The sequence below is a fragment of the Halichoeres trimaculatus genome, unplaced genomic scaffold (assembly GCF_033239565.1).
Source record: "Halichoeres trimaculatus isolate MK-OKI-2021-1 unplaced genomic scaffold, fHalTri1.1 fHalTri1_scaffold_23, whole genome shotgun sequence".
Taxonomy (NCBI): Eukaryota; Metazoa; Chordata; class Actinopteri; order Labriformes; family Labridae; genus Halichoeres; species Halichoeres trimaculatus.
Genome location: NW_027437201.1, coordinates 5810470 through 5826618, shown reverse-complemented (window position 1 = coordinate 5826618; position 16149 = coordinate 5810470). Strand labels below are relative to the sequence as shown.

Here is a 16149-nt window from a genome sequence, read left to right as displayed (position 1 = left end):
GTAAGCGAGAAGGCAGGTGTTAAATTCTCTTACGTCTGGAAGACCAGTAATTGTGAATGGGTGAAATTGCAAATTGACTCCACATGATAAGGTATCACAAAGTTTTTCACGTACATGTTTTCAATGCAATTCTTAACATCACGTGAAAGGTCTTTGAGAAAGAAGACACAAATTTCCGTTTAGCACAGATATTTTCTTTTCTCCCTGGTTTAACTCTTTCTAGTTTTTAGGAAATCGGACAGCCCCTGAAGGCAACACCGAAAACTCCGGTCAAATGTGATTTGCACTCTGACTTTCGGTAATAATTCACAAATATCATAAACACGCGCATACACACTACCGAGACGATTTTTTTTCATTCTGTCATCTCCCAAACATTATAAACATCTGCTTAAAGATAACCACTCTGTGTTTTACTCTTAACTTTTCGCGCATGCGTGCTATTGAGTAACAGTGGCACGATGGCTGCGGACAGTGCCTTGCTGCTGTCTCTCGTTGAGGAATATGTCTCGGGACTACAGGACAGTAAAGCCAAAGACACTGCAACTGGTAAATGAGACTAGATATTTTTCTTAATATCTTCTCAGAAAAGTTTGTAACCAAGAGCTCGCTGTTGAGTCCTCTGAGCTTTAGCTTCAGGGATGCGCAACACAGCATGATGGTTAACTAGCTAACTTAGCACCACAACATCCTGGGTGATGCTACAGCCTAAAGATAGGGAACGGACACGATTTGTAACGCTATTCCGTCAATTTTTATGCAGATCAGCACATGTAATGTGTCTTTGGCTTTTGGTGGTGTTGTCATTTAATTTATCATGTCAATATTCGTGCTATTAGCTAGCTGCTGTGTTAGTGTCCTTAGTAGCATCCTGTCAATGAACTCTGTACCTTTGAACTGCTCCTCGTTAATCTGTAGTAAACTCTTTGAGATAGTTTGGTTACGTTTATAAATTATATTAGCCATCATCTAGGTGGCCTTATGTCTACAATTCACTTTTCTTTCTGTTCAGGTCTAAGAGATGGGCAGTTTACAATCCTGCAGCTAGTGGAAGCTTTGGGGTAAGATATCAGCATTTTAAGTATGTTCACAGCAGATACGTACATAACTCAAATGCATGATTTTGTAAAGTTTGTGATACGTTACACAACACACTCACACGTCACTCAGAGATTTGTCACACCAGAAAACTTATGGTGTTCCTCACAGACAGATTCATCAGATTAGCATCAGCTGAAGTCAGAGTATGTCAGATAAGTTATTAATGATGATTAAAATGCTCTTCATTTCCCTGCTGCAGACTCAGTCTGACCAGCTCTCAGCCTCACACAAGAGCAAGAGGAGTCCAGCTCCTATCTGAAGTTCTACATGAGTGCTATGAGGGTCTAACTGAAAGAGAAGGTAAAATGTCACTTTGTTTGATTTCAAGAATTTGACTGTTTCTCAACTCTGAGAACACAATACCTAAGGGGCATATATTTGCAAAACACTATTTTTTGTTAAATAATAGAAAAGAAAGAAATAGAGACGGATACAGTAGTGTTAAAATTCATGATGTACATATAGTCATATTCCATCAGCATGTTTTTTGCCTTTTGTCCACAGTTGAAGTTCTCCTTGCCTTCTATGAAAACCGTCTGAAGGATCATTACGTTATTACACCCCCTGTTCTCCAAGGCCTCAGAGCACTGGTGAGTGACTGTGGAAACCCCTTTGATAAAATATCAAACTGCAAAGTGAGCAAGATAGTTTTTCTTTTGGCAGATTTGGGACTCATTTTGAGCAATTACAGACATGATAGTTATGACACAAATGATTATTATACATTTATTTATTTATCTTTTTTTTCTCACCAGACAAAATGCACAGTGTTGCCCCCCGGCTCCGCAGTGTCGATGCTGAGATCGCTGTTTCAGGATGTCCACGTTCAGGTGAGAGTGTACCAGAACATTATTTCACTAATGGCCAAATAATGAGTGGATTAAACAGAGCGCTGCATTGCTGCCAGTCCGTCTTTTACTCTGGATCTGATTTCGCTGACCACTCTAGGTGCTTTCTGACTGCAGGAACCAGGGTCTAAAATTAGTTTTGGGGTGATTAATCTTCCCACTGGCAAGTTCCTGCTCAGGAATAGTACATTTTAAAGGTCCATGAATTCCAGGGGCAGGGCCTGCAATGCTAAACATTTTAAATTAGTGTAATTAGTTTAATTACTGTCTCAATTTGCATAATCTTCAGTGGAACTATAAAAAAATAATGGGCCTTGGGGAGAAGTTCTTGGGACTTAAAGCTTTTGGCACTTCTGGTCAAAAAGCACCATGCGTGTTACTCTTCCACAAATCTGTTTTTCTGATCGGTCAGAAGTCTTAGGACTATGAAATATAACTTAATTGAAAGTGCAACTGTTAGTTTCTGTTCTGTTCTGATGTTGAAAGCTTCATTTTTTAAACATTTAGTTAGGGCACATGTATAAAAAAAATAATTAAAAAAACTTGTAATGGAGTTTGTAATTAGTCAAAATTTTAAATTTTGACACAAAGTGTTTGGATATAAATTTCAGGTTCAACTGCCAATCATTTTTATCTGTATCATCCAAAAAACAATATCAGTTTATAATAATATACCCATGTAAGATGAGTATAAGGGTTAGAGTCAGGGACACATTTAGCTATAGACTTAACTTTTATCCTAAAGATATATTGCATTAAGTAGAACTAACTTTTTATTTAAACTCATAAAAGTTGAAAAACATTACTTAACTTGATTTATATTTATCCGCTGTCCCTGGGAAGACTTTAAAGTAATCAGCAGTGTGTTATTAACTTACAGGATGTATCAAACCATCTCATCCTCTGATATGTGCAAACCCGCAACTGTGCTCATTTAACCACACACACTTCCTGTTTCCTCCTTGATCTAGACACACTGTACCTCTCTTATAGAAGTTTTGCTTGCTAAAAAGCTGATGTCTGTTTTTTTTTTTTCCAGTCATTGATGCTGACAGAGAGAGCATGCGTCTACAACATGCTCATCAACCTCATGGAGAGCAGAGAGGCTGGTAAGAAAGAGCAGGGCTGATGCTGACTCAGAGAGAAAAGTGAAGTACCCACAGTTCCTGATAATGACTAAGTTTGACTGGAAGAGAAGGGATTTGTACTGAAGACACAGATGATGCAAAACAACAGAGAGATAGAGAGTTGAAATCTCAGCAGTTCATTAAAAATACCCTGTAGTCATATCTTAAGGCCTCTTAACAGCCCTGTGGAAGTTGAAAAAAATTGCACAGACAAATCATGGCTAATACAAATACAGAGGTGAAATTGCAGTAGTTATGTGCTCACACCTCTTTCTCTTTGTTTTGTAGAAGAGGTAGGGGAGACCAGGTATGGTTGTAACATGGGGAGAGTTTTAACACCACCATCCACCAATCAGGGATAAGATAGAAGTCATATGATCACTTCACTTCCACCCTGATCACACATGTTGATAGTCAGGGCTGGAAACAGGTGCAGATTCTATAGAGAAAAAAATGATTTTGAGGAAAGAAGTTAATTTTTAGTCCAAGACTGTATTTTGTTTAGTACTTGTACTATTTCAGATAAAATCATTTGACTTAGATCAGAATAATTTGAAATCACAGGGTGAGGTTTGTGATATTTTTGCAGAGGTTTGAACTTTGCATTAAAGTTTGAAAACTCCGACTCAGTTGGAGGTGCTGAAGCAAAACGTGATACAACCATACCCGGTCTCCCCTAGCGGCTGTGTGGAAACAATGGCCCTCTGTAGATCTAGTGGTTACTTTAAGACTGATCATTTATATGAAAATTATGGCTCTTGGTGGCTGGTGAATCCCCTTAGACATAATGTCTGCTTTTTGCTGGTGACACATTTCTTTTTTTAGTAAATGTCACACAAGAAAAGAAATACCCAGTGTTTACACTTGATGAGGTATCCAGTGTAAGATTTAAATGATGTTGTACTTTCTCCCTCTAAATAACCTGCAACACTCCCTACAAAGCAGTGAACAAACCTAGTGTCCCTGTTTGACATTTCCACAGAGCTGAAGGGTTTGGGGGCAGACTTTGTGTTTGGTTTTGTCCAGTCGATGGATGGCGAAAGAGATCCTCGAAACCTCCTGTTAGCCTTCCAGATCGCCAACAACATCATCCAAAGAGGTTATGATCTAGGTAAGAGCTTACACAGAAAGCACAGACACCATGTTCATGCACTTAGTGTCTTTTTATTTGCTGAATATTCTGTGGTTCAAACACGCCTTTATTTCCCCTCCTCTTAATTTCCTGTCGGTTGCCTCAGGTAAATTCACAGAGGAGCTGTTCGAGGTGACGTCCTGCTATTTTCCCATCGACTTCTCCCCCGTAAGTCCCTGTTTACTCAGCTGCTGGTGTCTGAGAACTGACGAAAGCAGAGAGGGCAGCAGACAGAAATGTCATCACTGACTTCCTGTGACCTCAATGAACAATAACAGGAGTCTGCCTCCTCATGTGCTCACGAATGTTTCCCCATTACATGACAGAGGAGTACAGCTCAGGAGCAAAGCAGGAGAGGGACTGAACATCCCTTGAGATGATGAAAATGAAACTTTTTGAAATACGATGCAGGCAGATGGCACAGTCGTTTGTGTAATTTTTGGTGTAATATTCTGATGAAAGGATGGATTATTTAGAAGAAAAGTGTGGCTACATTTATGCAGTGCAAGGAAAACTTCAGGAAAAAATTAAATCACAACAACCAAATTAGTTTTTTTTAATTTTCATCTAAAAAGAGCAAAATCATGAGAGTTGTGTCTGTTGCAAAGGCTCCTTCACATGTGACAATATAATGCATGTTTGTCTCTTCTTACGTATCCCTTATCCCTCACAACTGTCTCTCAGCCTCCCAATGACCCACACGGCATCACCCGAGAGGAACTCATCCAGACGCTGAGAAATGTCCTCACTGGCACGCCAAAATTTGCTGAGGTAGGATTTTGAGTTTTCACTTGTATTTGCTGTTTTGCAGCAGAAAAGATTTTAAAAAACATGATTGTTTTGAAGTTAATGATGTATTGATGTTCTCACTCTCCAGTTTCTGTTACCGCTCATCATCGAGAAGCTGGACTCGGATGTTCAGAGCGCAAAGTTGGACTCGCTACAGACTCTGGTGAGAACTGTTTTCCAACAAGTATCTCTGGTTTTCTCTGATGATTCAATATTTGGCTCCAAAGTTCTCATGTTCTCTGCGGCTGTAAGCGTGTGTTATATATCACTGTTATTTTAAAGCTTTTCAGTCAATCATTACAAACTCCACAGGCGCAGATAGGGGCTGTGTGTAACTTCCGAAGGTGATGCAAGGTGCTGTGTGTTTTTCAGGCTGCTAGTGTGTCACAATATGAACACAAGGACCTGGCAGAGTTCCTGGAGGGACTGTGGGCGTCACTGCGCAGGGAGGTAAAAACACTAGATTGTAATTTTGATTGATAAGTGTTTATGAGGTCACCAAAATATTCATCAACTCTGAAGATTTAGTTTGCTGCTGACACTAAGTTGCCATGACTAAAATCCCTCTTCTAGGCTCTTATTATTTTAATTATAATAATTATTTTTGATTCTGACTCTGAAATCACTTTTTCTGCTCCCTCCAGTCCTTGAACACATGAGCATCTCAGACTCTACATTCACATCGTCAAAAGTAAACTGTTTTCTTGTGCTGTAAACAAGTTCACCTGAAATTCAAGAAAAACAAACATGAGTCAGAAACTTTGTGGTTGACGCGTCCCACGTACAGAGGCTGCAGAACTTGTTAAGGTGCTGGTTAGACTAACAGCCTCAATCTTTTTGCTGCATCCCACACTCTCTGCTCCCCACACTTCCTGTAAATCTTCAGCTGACCTGTCAAACGGAGGCAATGGGCCTGAAAATACATTTTAAAAATGTTACTATAACTGATAAATGTGCCATCAAAGGTGAAATTATAGTTCATAGAATCCAAAGAAAGTAACTCCAAGCAAAGTTTGGTAATATGGAATGGAAGTCTGGAATTTGCCAATTATCAGCAGTGTTTTCTTGTGATTCTTCACTAAAAGTGGAGGAATTTTTTCATGGTTTATTGACCCTCAGGCACTGGGAACACATTAGAAAATACAAATGATGCATCATGAAGCGTACTTCCTTCTTTTTGTTTCTCTGCAGGTGTTTCAGACGTCGAGTGAGAAGATTGAATCTGCCGGCCTCGCCGCTTTAACCGCAATCACTTCCTGTCTGTCTCGATCTGTCCTGAACTCAGACTCTGAAGACTCCCTCTGCACTTTCCTGGATCTCATTTTCAAAGGTTAAAGGCTGAAAAATCCTGCTTTACGGATGTGCAGTTAATGAGAAGGATGAAAAAGCTGTAGCATGTATAAGAACTGTATCTTATTTGTGTGTCTTATTTCCAGTAGAAAATGTCTTTTTAGATTTAATTTGAGCCACATTCACCTGACCAGTCCAGAGAAATGTCTTATTTCAAGTTATTTAAAGACAAAAATGAGGTCTGAATTGTTTAATAAAGGTTTAAAAATCCACCAATGGAACAAGAGAAAAGTTTCTTGTATAAAGACCTTAGTCTAAGCAAATTTTCTAATAAAATTTTCTTATTCCATCGGCAGATTTTTTTTTTACTTGTTACAGCAATTCATATCTCATTATTGTCTTGAAACAATCCGAAACAAGACATATTTCTGGACTGGTCGGGTGAATTTGGCTCATATTAAGTTTAAAAAGACATTTTCTTTTGAAAATAAGACAAAAACACTTGATAAGATTTCAGTTTTTTGCAGTGCAAATTAGAATTTTATCATCATCTACATACAACAGGGTGTCCTTAAAAGTATTAAAAGTTGATAAATCAGTTTTTGGAAAATTAAGGCCCCTGAAAAGTATCAAGAAGTCTTAATTGTGGTTTAATAAGGTATTTCATTTTATAGGTTTTCAAGCTTTGACCCCAAAAATATCCATGAATATTTGTTTTCCTACTTGCGACTATCGTTAAACATTCGGCCTGGAAGTTGTAGAATAGAATTGAATAGAATAGAATTGAATAGAATAGAATTGAATAGAATAGAATTGAATAGAATTACTTTATTGATCCCAAACTGGGAAATTGTTGTGTTAATGGCAGCAATTGATGGAGTCAATAGAAAAATACAGAAATAAAAAAGAATAAAATAAAATATATACATTAAGACTGTAGTTACAATATGATACAATAATACAGTTTGTAAAAACAACATTAACTAAACTCAAAAATTGAATACAACTCAGTTCGAGAAATTAAATACAACATAAACTTAACTTTGTGTAAAAGTGAAAGTTGTAAGTTGTTGTTGCTTGGCAAGCTACACATGCAGGATTTCAGACACCATGCAACCATGCAAGTCCATCTAGATTGAGTGTCAATAAACCTGCCTTTAGTTTCATTTATTCTTTCAATATTTATTCCTTCTCAGCTTACATCATTTATATAAAATGCAGTCTACAACTATTAAAGATGGGTTGCCAGCAACATCTTAAAGTCATTATGAGGTCTGAAAACTTTTTGAAAGGTTTTTGAAAAGTCTCAAAAAGGTATTGAAATCAACCTGAGGATTTTAGCTTTAGAGGTGTCCCAGTCCGATATTGATATCGGATATCGGTCCGATATCAGCAAAAAAACAAATATCGGTATCGTATCGGAATGCATCTAAAATCTCCGATATAAGCAATCCATTCCAGACCCCGCTTCTGCTGTTTTTATTTGATTTATTCAGGTTATTTTCTGGGTCTTCGAATTTATTCTTTAATTTATTCAATTACTAGTATTTTCTATGCTTATGGTTAAAATTTTTGTTACCCATTGGTTAATAATAAATGGGACAGTTTTTCCTCATACCTACTGTTGCTGATTACTGTTCTTTGTTTGAATATCACTTAATTAAGCCTTTTCTAACATGACAGACATACTACAAAATAAGTAATAAAAGTATGCATGTTTAATATCGTATCAGATTAATATCGGTATCGGCCAATACTCAATGCTGCAGAATCGGTATCGTATCGGAAGTGAAAATGTAATATCGGGATATCCCTATTTAGCATATACCCTGATACAAGTCAGTGTAAGAACCTCTCAAGTCAGTCATTTAGACATTAAGAGGACAGTTTGGCTGAAGGTTTATTTGTAAAGAATTTGATATTTTATGACAAAAACAATTTAAAAGATAGTTTAAGAAATCCCAGAATCTGCCATAAACTGCTCTGGTGCTTTTGTGTGTTTCATTAACTGTGTAATGTTGTTCCAGACTGCAAACATCACCTGTGTGAGCCGGACCTGAAGCTGGTGTGGCCCAGCGCCAAGCTGCTGCAGGCCGCCTGCAGCGCCTCCAACAGGGCAAGCCACATCGTTACAGCGGCAGTCATGCCTTCTCTTCTGGAGCAGTACAACAGCAGGACACAGGTAGAGGAAGAAACAGAGAAATGTGCTCAGAGCATTTAAATGATGGTGGCTTTGTAACATCTGTAACACATTATGAATCTGTCAAACATGTCTGGTCTTTGTGGTCAGTGTTCTCACAGGCGGACGTTACTGGAGGTTGTGCAGCGATTCATCCAGTCAGTGAAAAGCAGCCAATCTGCAGAAAAAGGCAAGTGTTTGTTAAACTCAGCTTCTCCCTGTGGCACCAAAGTCTTCTTGTAGCTGTGTCTTACATTATGAAATATTACAAATTTACACTAAATATTTTATGTTTGCTTATCGCTTTGTGTTTTGTTGATGTAATTATATCGAGATTAATGAGCTCACCTGTTTAACGTCATCACTGGTACCAGAGAGTCTCTTAAAACCATCTTCATTCATTAACACATTGTTAGTTTGTGGGTTTATTTAAGTTTTTATTCAATTAATTTGTTTCTTCGTGTTTCCTTCAACCACACCAGAAGAGAGCGTGTTTGTCGCCTTTCGTCCGTCCCTGTGCAGCATGGTCTTTTCAGCGTTAGCAGAGAGTAACGCCAGCCTGCAGATCACAGCCACCTCTCTGCTCACCTCTCTGGCACAACAAGCAGGTGACTGTCAACAGACTCGTACACTCACAGTTTACTGAGTTTAACACGGCATAACAAGCCTCCTGTCTCCTCTAGGTCTGCTGACGGACTCTGACATTGAGCTGGCTGTGGATCACCTGACCAGACTGCTGCTGACGGAGGACGACGACAGAGTCAGGTCAGTTTTTCTCTGTTTAGCACAAAATAAAAAATCAAGATGTTTTGTTTTGTTTTTAATTAATAGCTAAGGCTTGATTTTGACTCTTTGTGGTTGTTTTCCTGCCTTCAGTCTTGCTGTGGTGGAGTGTGCAGGAGCCTTGGCTGCACTGCACCCACAAGCCTTCATCACCAAACTGATCCCAAGAATAAAAAAGGAGATGTTTTTTGGTATGTGAAAAATCATTCCCTGAAAATAAAACACTGGTGAGAATGTTAAAAAATGTGAAGACATTCTGTTGTTTTCTTACATTTTATCATGAACTCTGCACTTTTCCTCCCCCTCAATAAGATCCTGTGGATCAAGATAACAACAAAGCAGCATCCGAGCAGCAATCCCATCATGCAATGCGCAAGAGGTGTTTATCTGCGCTGGCTGCAGTGTCCTGCCAGGCCAGTGTTGTCCAGGAGAGCACACCTGTCCTCTTAGAGGTCCTCAGCTCAGCACACACAGGTATAATCTGTCCATAGAGATGGTTTCAGACTTTAAGTACAGACTTATTTTTTTAACAAACAGAAAAAAGTCAATGATCTTTCAAATTTAATAGTTGTTTATAATCTGTCGTGAAGAAACTTCTCTTTTTATGGCATATGTGTGATCTGAAAAAACATGTTTTACTCTCAGTTTCCCAGATTCACTGGTATTGTCTCGGGCTTCTAACAAATCGAAACAGGCAAAAACAGATTCTTAAGAAAGTCAGTGTAATCTTTTCTCTCTCCAGGCTCTGTTGGCTTCTCAGTGGAAGAGGTGGTGCTGGCCTGCAGCAGCCTCCAGAGAATCGCCGAGCAGGTCAAGGACACCGAGGAGACGGGGCGGTGCTTCCATGAACTCATCATCCCACGCCTGCTGTCGCTGTCACTCCAGGCAGCTCTGCAGGGTGAGAAGATGAATACTCTTTTTTTTTTTCCCTACGTAACTAATATCTGCCTGATTTTAATTCACAGAACCAACAGTCATACCCCCACTGCCTCGTTTTTAAATTTTGCTGGTGTATGTGTGAGGTAAACTTAGAGGAACATATTGAATATTCAGCCCATAGACGCTTTCTGTGGAATTAATTTCATTTGTAAACCACATGTATTATAAACCAATATTTCTTTTTTAAATTAAACTTTATGCATCACCATTTGGCCTCTGCTACTATTGACTACTATTCACTAGCCTAGCAAACACCTGTAGCATTGTGTTTCTACATTGGAGAGCCCTGCACTTGGCTTTGTAAGTTAGTGCAAGCTAATCGCTGGCTTATTGAACACATACCTGGTTATCAGAAAGCTAGCTCTCATCACTCTTCGTCCTGTGGCGCTCTCCAAGTGCTCCAAAGTGAGTGAAAGTCCAGCCAAGCTTCACCCTTACTCAGTAAAAACAAGCTTTATCTGTTTAGCGTTTCATTTCACTTTGGTTGTTTTTCTTGTTCCGTGCTACATTGACTAACATAGCTGCTCGGGATAGCTTCTTCCACTCGCTAATCAACACACAAAGTCACTTGAACGCTGATTGATTGGCTGAGGCAATCACACCTACTCTCTGTCGAGAAACATCCCGAAACAGCCAAAACCTCATCATACAGGTAGAGGAGAGGGTTCGAGGCAGACGCAGACACTGACACACATTTTAGTTTTTTAGGAAAATTCTGCAAACTCTACCTTTTAAGTTTTATCTTTAGTAAAGACTTAACTTGCTAGACTTAATGTGAGCCACATTCACCTAAAAAGTCTGGAAAAATGTCTTGTTTCATGATATTAAGAGATAAAATGGATGCGTGAATTGCCTGTAGAGATAAAAAAAAATCAGCAAAAAGGTTAAGAAAAGAATTTGTCAAATATCTTGTAATGAAGACAATGGTATTATACAAGAAATTAAAAGATTTTATTTTATTACATCATTGGCAGTTTTATTTACCTTTTACAAAAAAATCAAGTCTTGTTTTTAATTCTGATTAAATGTTATTTTTCTAAACTTGTAAACTCAATAAAGCCCATATTAAGTCTAATTAGAAAACACTAGAAATAAAGCGAAAGCAGTTAGTCAGATTTCTGGTTTTGCTTTGTAGTTATATACAGGCATATCACAGGTGTGTATGACGTGTTTGTCAGTTTAAAAAGACTAAAGTTTGATTTGTTTTCCTTGTTTCTGTAGGGGAGGGATCCCCCGGTCATTGCAGTCCTCTCCTCCAACAGTCGGTCTTGTCTGCCATGGTCCCTGTCATCAGCACTTCATGTGCCCGACTACAGCCTCCGTCAGTACAAACTCTGATTCATCCCTTCTCTGTTCAACCTTGAACTCATGTCATGAAGTAAAAATCGAACCAATAAAGTAACAGTAATCTGATTGTATGTAAAAAGTAGGTAAAATTGGGGTTAAATTTTAACCCCATCCTGAAGCGTTGTTTTTGCTATAAACATGCTGAATGTGCTGCAACTTCCTGTCTGACTCACTCTGTCTTTGTGAGTGCCTCTGATTTCTCTTTCACACACTGTTGTCAGATTACTTTTCATGAGGGTTGTGTGGTTTTCTGCTGGGTGTGCTTTGTGTCTACAGGTTGGCAGAACAGACAGCATCGAAGGCTGTCGCTCTTTTTTTGAATGGTGATGTTTCCGCTTTGCCAAACAACTCCTTCCCTTCACACATCCAATTGCTTAAGGTATCTATACATGTGAATTTGTCTTAATGAGTGCTTGGATTTATACGATTATAACAAATATTCTTAGTTTGTAAAGTTGCAGCCTTGGAAAAAACGTATTGATTTGTTTTTTGTTTTTTTCTCAGAAGCAACCAGGGGACTCATGGAGCCAGTCTCAGCTGGTCTGTCTGCTCATGGGATGTGTGTGTTCGTTACCTCGAGGTGTAAGTCTCAGCCACAACAAATAAATCAACTTTCACAAACTCTTTCTTGTTTAAAAAAAAAAAAAGTGTTTCCTGCCGTTACTGAAATGCTCTCCTGTGTTTTGTCTGTGTCACGCAGGTGGAGGTGCCTCAGATAGAGCAGCTGCTGTCTGAGCTGGAGGAGATGAGCTGCACCTGCAGCCACCCTCTCTCATACACTTCAGCTGCAAAGTGCTTCGCCGGCCTGGTCAATAAGAGGCCGCAGGGTCAGTTTCATCTTTAAACTGTTGAATGATAAGTTTTTATTCTCTAACTGAGAGCTTCAGTCATCAACTTTGTTGGTCTCTTCTTCAGGGGATGATCTCAACAGCCACATACAGAGGACGATGAAGAGAGTGTGCAGCGAACTGGACTCTTTAACTTCATCCACACGCAGCCAGGCCTTCACTCTCATGATCTGGGTAAGATTTGATGATTTCTAAACCACGTATGATCTTCCATTCAGTCAACATCAGTGACGACTCAGTAAAACTGCTTTGGTCCTCAGGTTGCTAAGGCTCTGCTTCTCAGATACCACCCCCTGTCTACACCAATGACTGACAAGGTAACAACACACAGATTCGTAAAGAATCTACTTTAAGATCTTTATATTCTGCTCACTTTCTGCAGCCCACTTTCCTCTTTCTGATAAGCTGCTTCAACCAAAAAATGAAAAAAAAATGGCCAAAAAAAATCTTTAAACAAGGGGAAAAAAAATGTAAATGGATATAGTGTATGGAAACACAATGGTTAGCTAACAGATTTTCTTCTCTCTGTGTGTTTAAAGCTCTTCTCTCTGCTTGATGATCCTGACCTGGGTCCGATGGCAGCAGACAGCTTTTCGCTGCTGATGAGTGACTCTGCTGACGTCCTGAACCGCAGCTGCCACGCTGATGTTCGCATCATGTACCGCCAACGCTTTTTCAGTGAAAATTCAGCCAAGCTCGTCCAGGGCTTCAACGCTGCGCCACAGGGTATTACACTTACAGCTCCTCTGAGTTTTCTTGTGAACTTTTAACAGTTTTGAATTTAAACATTTCTGACCGTCTTGAATACTTCTTTCATTAACATAAATAATGACAGGGTATAGAAATATTATTATGCATCATTAAAAGACCACACTAAAGTTATAGAGGAGTTTATTGTTTTTGAAAATTAGTCTATTCTATCTAACTTTAAACTTCAAAAAATATTGGTGCGCTGGTGTTTTAATTCCCAAATTGCTCTTTAAATTACTGTAACTCTTTAACCATTTGGGCTTGTGAGAAAACAGCTCATTGAAAAGACAAGCTTCACAGGGATATTCAGGGTACTACAGAGGAATCCTCATGGTCCAATCACAAGCAACACTAATGCATGCGCTTCTTGTTTGTTTTTCAACAATTTGGTCAAGTGGAAAAACTTCAGTAAATTTAAATTTGGTTCCTGTAAGATAAGAAGATAAGCTTTCTGGGAATAACTTTTGACTTTTTTAAGACCAAAATAACAAATAGGCTCAGTTGGTTTGTCTGATACTTGGGTGATTAGTGCATAAAAAAAGCGAGTGAAATTTTTCCTCGTGTCCAAAAAAAAAAAGTTAAATGTAGCTGTTGTTCTTGAGATTTTTTACTTTTTCTTTGCTCTTTATTTTAATTTTTCTGAATGTCTAAGTTTTGATTTTGTTATTCATGTCTCTCCCCACAGAGAAGAAGCCAAACTACCTGAAGGCTCTGTCTAACATTGTCAACAACCTGCCCAAGCAGGTCCAAATCTCTGAACTCCCTGCAGTGAGTAAACTTCCTGTTTTACTGCAAGTTAATTTTTTAAATATCTCTACATGTAATGAAGCTACTTCATGTTTTGGTCTTTAAAAACATTTAAATTTGTTTCTAATCGTCCTTCCAGCTGCTGTCTCTGCTGTTGGAGGCCTTGTCGTGTCCTGACCAGGGGGTCCAGCTGTCCACTCTGTCCTGTCTGGAGCCAGTTCTCGCTGACCCTCCACCTGCTCTCATCCAGCAGCTCGAGGCTTTGATCAACAGGCTCCTGGCTCTGAACTCCAGTCCTGCCATGGTGAGTGAGAGCTCCTGCCTTACCCAGACTTTTAACAACTGCTTCATTTCAGAGTTTAATGTTTTAGGCTGGAATATGTTGCCAAGTCACAGATCTAACCATCGTTATCTTTGTTTCTTTCAGAGTGTTAGAATCGCCTCATTACGATGTATCCATGCCGTCTCCCACTTCCCTGAACACGAGGTACAACTTTGACTTTTGTCCATTCTGAAACTGTTTTATCTTGATCCTACAGAAACAGACTTAAATGTTTCTTTTTATTTCTTTTTTTTAAGATGGTGTGAATACAGTCTTTAGATCTGACTCTTTCCATCTTAAGTTAGCAAAAATTGAGTCCTGAAAGCTTTAAAAGTAAATTGCAATTACAGATAAATTAAGAAAGAGCTCAATTGCAATAAAATCTGAGTGTGTTCTGCATATTGAGCTATCAAATTAAAATCCATATCTTTGATTTTCAAATTGCAAAGTTTCTACGTTCCAACTTCTTTTTGTCTGACAGGGTTTTTTTCTTGCCTATCATTTTCTTTTACATTTTTTAAATTAAACATTTTCAATCAAACAATCAAGGGTCATAGTCACTTTTTATGTGAAACAAACATTCAAAAGATTTATAACAGAGTTTCTTCCTGTTGCAGATTTTGCCGTTCAGGGCCAGAGTGCTGCGAGCGCTGGCTCGACCTCTAGATGACAAAAAGAGGCTGGTGAGGAAGGAGGCTGTGCAGGCGAGAGGAGAGTGGTAAGTTATAGACACTGTTAATTGATTGTTATTTTACTTTAAAAATGTAGAGACACATTTACCCTTCAGAATCTTTTTTTTCTTTTAAAATATCACATGAACATGCTTCACACTTGTCATTTCTCTTCTAGGTTCCTGGTAGGAAGTCCGGGGGGAAGGTGATTGATTCTTCATCCTCTCTTGAGCTGGATGGACACAGATGTGGGAGTGTCGAACTCGAGGATCAAACCAAGGATCAAAGCTGTGCAGCCCACGCAGCAGCAGCAGCAGCAGCAGCAGCAGCAGCAGCAGCAGCAGCAGCAGCACTCTCCCTCTTCTCTTTTGGTGCTCTTCTTTCCATCTTTCTACTCACATCTTTCTCCCTTTTGATGATTTCTTTCCCTGTGTGTAACTGACCTTAAAAACGCACAAACAGCTGATGGACTCACTGTGGAGCATTATCTAAGTTAAAGGAAGGAAGATGAGCAGTTTGTCTTGTTATGCCTTATTTATGACGGGATCGCTCGTCTTTGCAGAAGATGAAATGTGTCATTGGAGATGCACTTCGGCTTTTCTTGATCATATTTTAAAACGTGATTTATGTGTTAGTTAAAATCACAAACAGTCGGAGGAGTCCAAAGTTCATTTTTTAGCGCCTCATCTGTCGTCTCCAGAGAATTGACAAAGATCACACAGAAAATGATTGTTGAGGTAATAACAGAACTTAAAGCCTAATGAAAATTTCTAATTGCGTCCGTTAAATGTCTATTTATGAACAAGAGCGTGAACACTGTACATACATTAGCTGCTGGTTTTATCACGCCTGTGCTGAGGTAGCAACACTTCCTTCCTTTTGATTTTAATTTCATGAATTTTCTGGAAACTTGCGCTGCAGGATGTATCAGAGATCTCCACTCCAGCATCAATCAACATGTGGACTTGCAGTGAATGAGAGCAGCAGCACTGACAAGGCGATGACAGTCTTTACTTCCTGTCTGTGTGAGTGTGTGCAGCAGGGTGTTTGATTCGTCTCACTCTGTGTGTGAGCGTTTGTATGTTTCAGTGTCAAATGAGTCAAGCACTTCTATATTCCCTTCACCTCCACTGACAGCTTTTATGATTTGTTTTGCATCATTAAGTGTCTATGCTGAATGAAGATTATATGTTCACAAAAAAACATGAAGATATGACCATTTAACAGAGGTAACTGCTTATCCACACATGCCAAGGAAAAAGACAACATCCAAAAT

At 39.0% G+C, this 16149-nt stretch overlaps 1 protein-coding gene across 1 annotated transcript; it reads left to right on the top strand.

The window, feature by feature from the left end:
* The first annotated feature begins 454 nt into the window (after positions 1 to 454).
* mms19 (MMS19 homolog, cytosolic iron-sulfur assembly component) lies at positions 455 to 16117 on the top strand. The gene is made up of 31 exons (XM_074662593.1): positions 455 to 549; positions 1013 to 1061; positions 1301 to 1401; positions 1606 to 1691; positions 1857 to 1931; positions 2989 to 3058; positions 4059 to 4187; positions 4315 to 4376; positions 4893 to 4979; positions 5086 to 5160; positions 5370 to 5447; positions 6189 to 6327; positions 8315 to 8469; positions 8578 to 8656; positions 8949 to 9074; positions 9150 to 9231; positions 9343 to 9440; positions 9562 to 9723; positions 9992 to 10147; positions 11410 to 11509; positions 11812 to 11914; positions 12040 to 12117; positions 12236 to 12362; positions 12451 to 12557; positions 12644 to 12700; positions 12923 to 13109; positions 13819 to 13901; positions 14020 to 14184; positions 14308 to 14367; positions 14820 to 14920; positions 15052 to 16117. Exons 1-31 carry the CDS (start codon positions 462 to 464, stop codon positions 15080 to 15082), a joined length of 3096 nt encoding a protein of 1031 aa, XP_074518694.1. The 5' UTR covers positions 455 to 461; the 3' UTR covers positions 15083 to 16117.
* Positions 16118 to 16149: the final 32 nt, after the last annotated feature.

Bases quoted from the DNA above. Each gene is read 5' to 3' on its own strand.
- mms19 (XM_074662593.1), top strand. From the start codon at position 462: ATGGCTGCGGACAGTGCCTTGCTGCTGTCTCTCGTTGAGGAATATGTC. The intron at 1,932-2,988 runs GTGAGAGTGTAC...TTTTTTTTCCAG, and splicing joins TTCAGGATGTCCACGTTCAG to TCATTGATGCTGACAGAGAG. The intron at 13,110-13,818 runs GTATTACACTTA...CTCTCCCCACAG, and splicing joins CTTCAACGCTGCGCCACAGG to AGAAGAAGCCAAACTACCTG.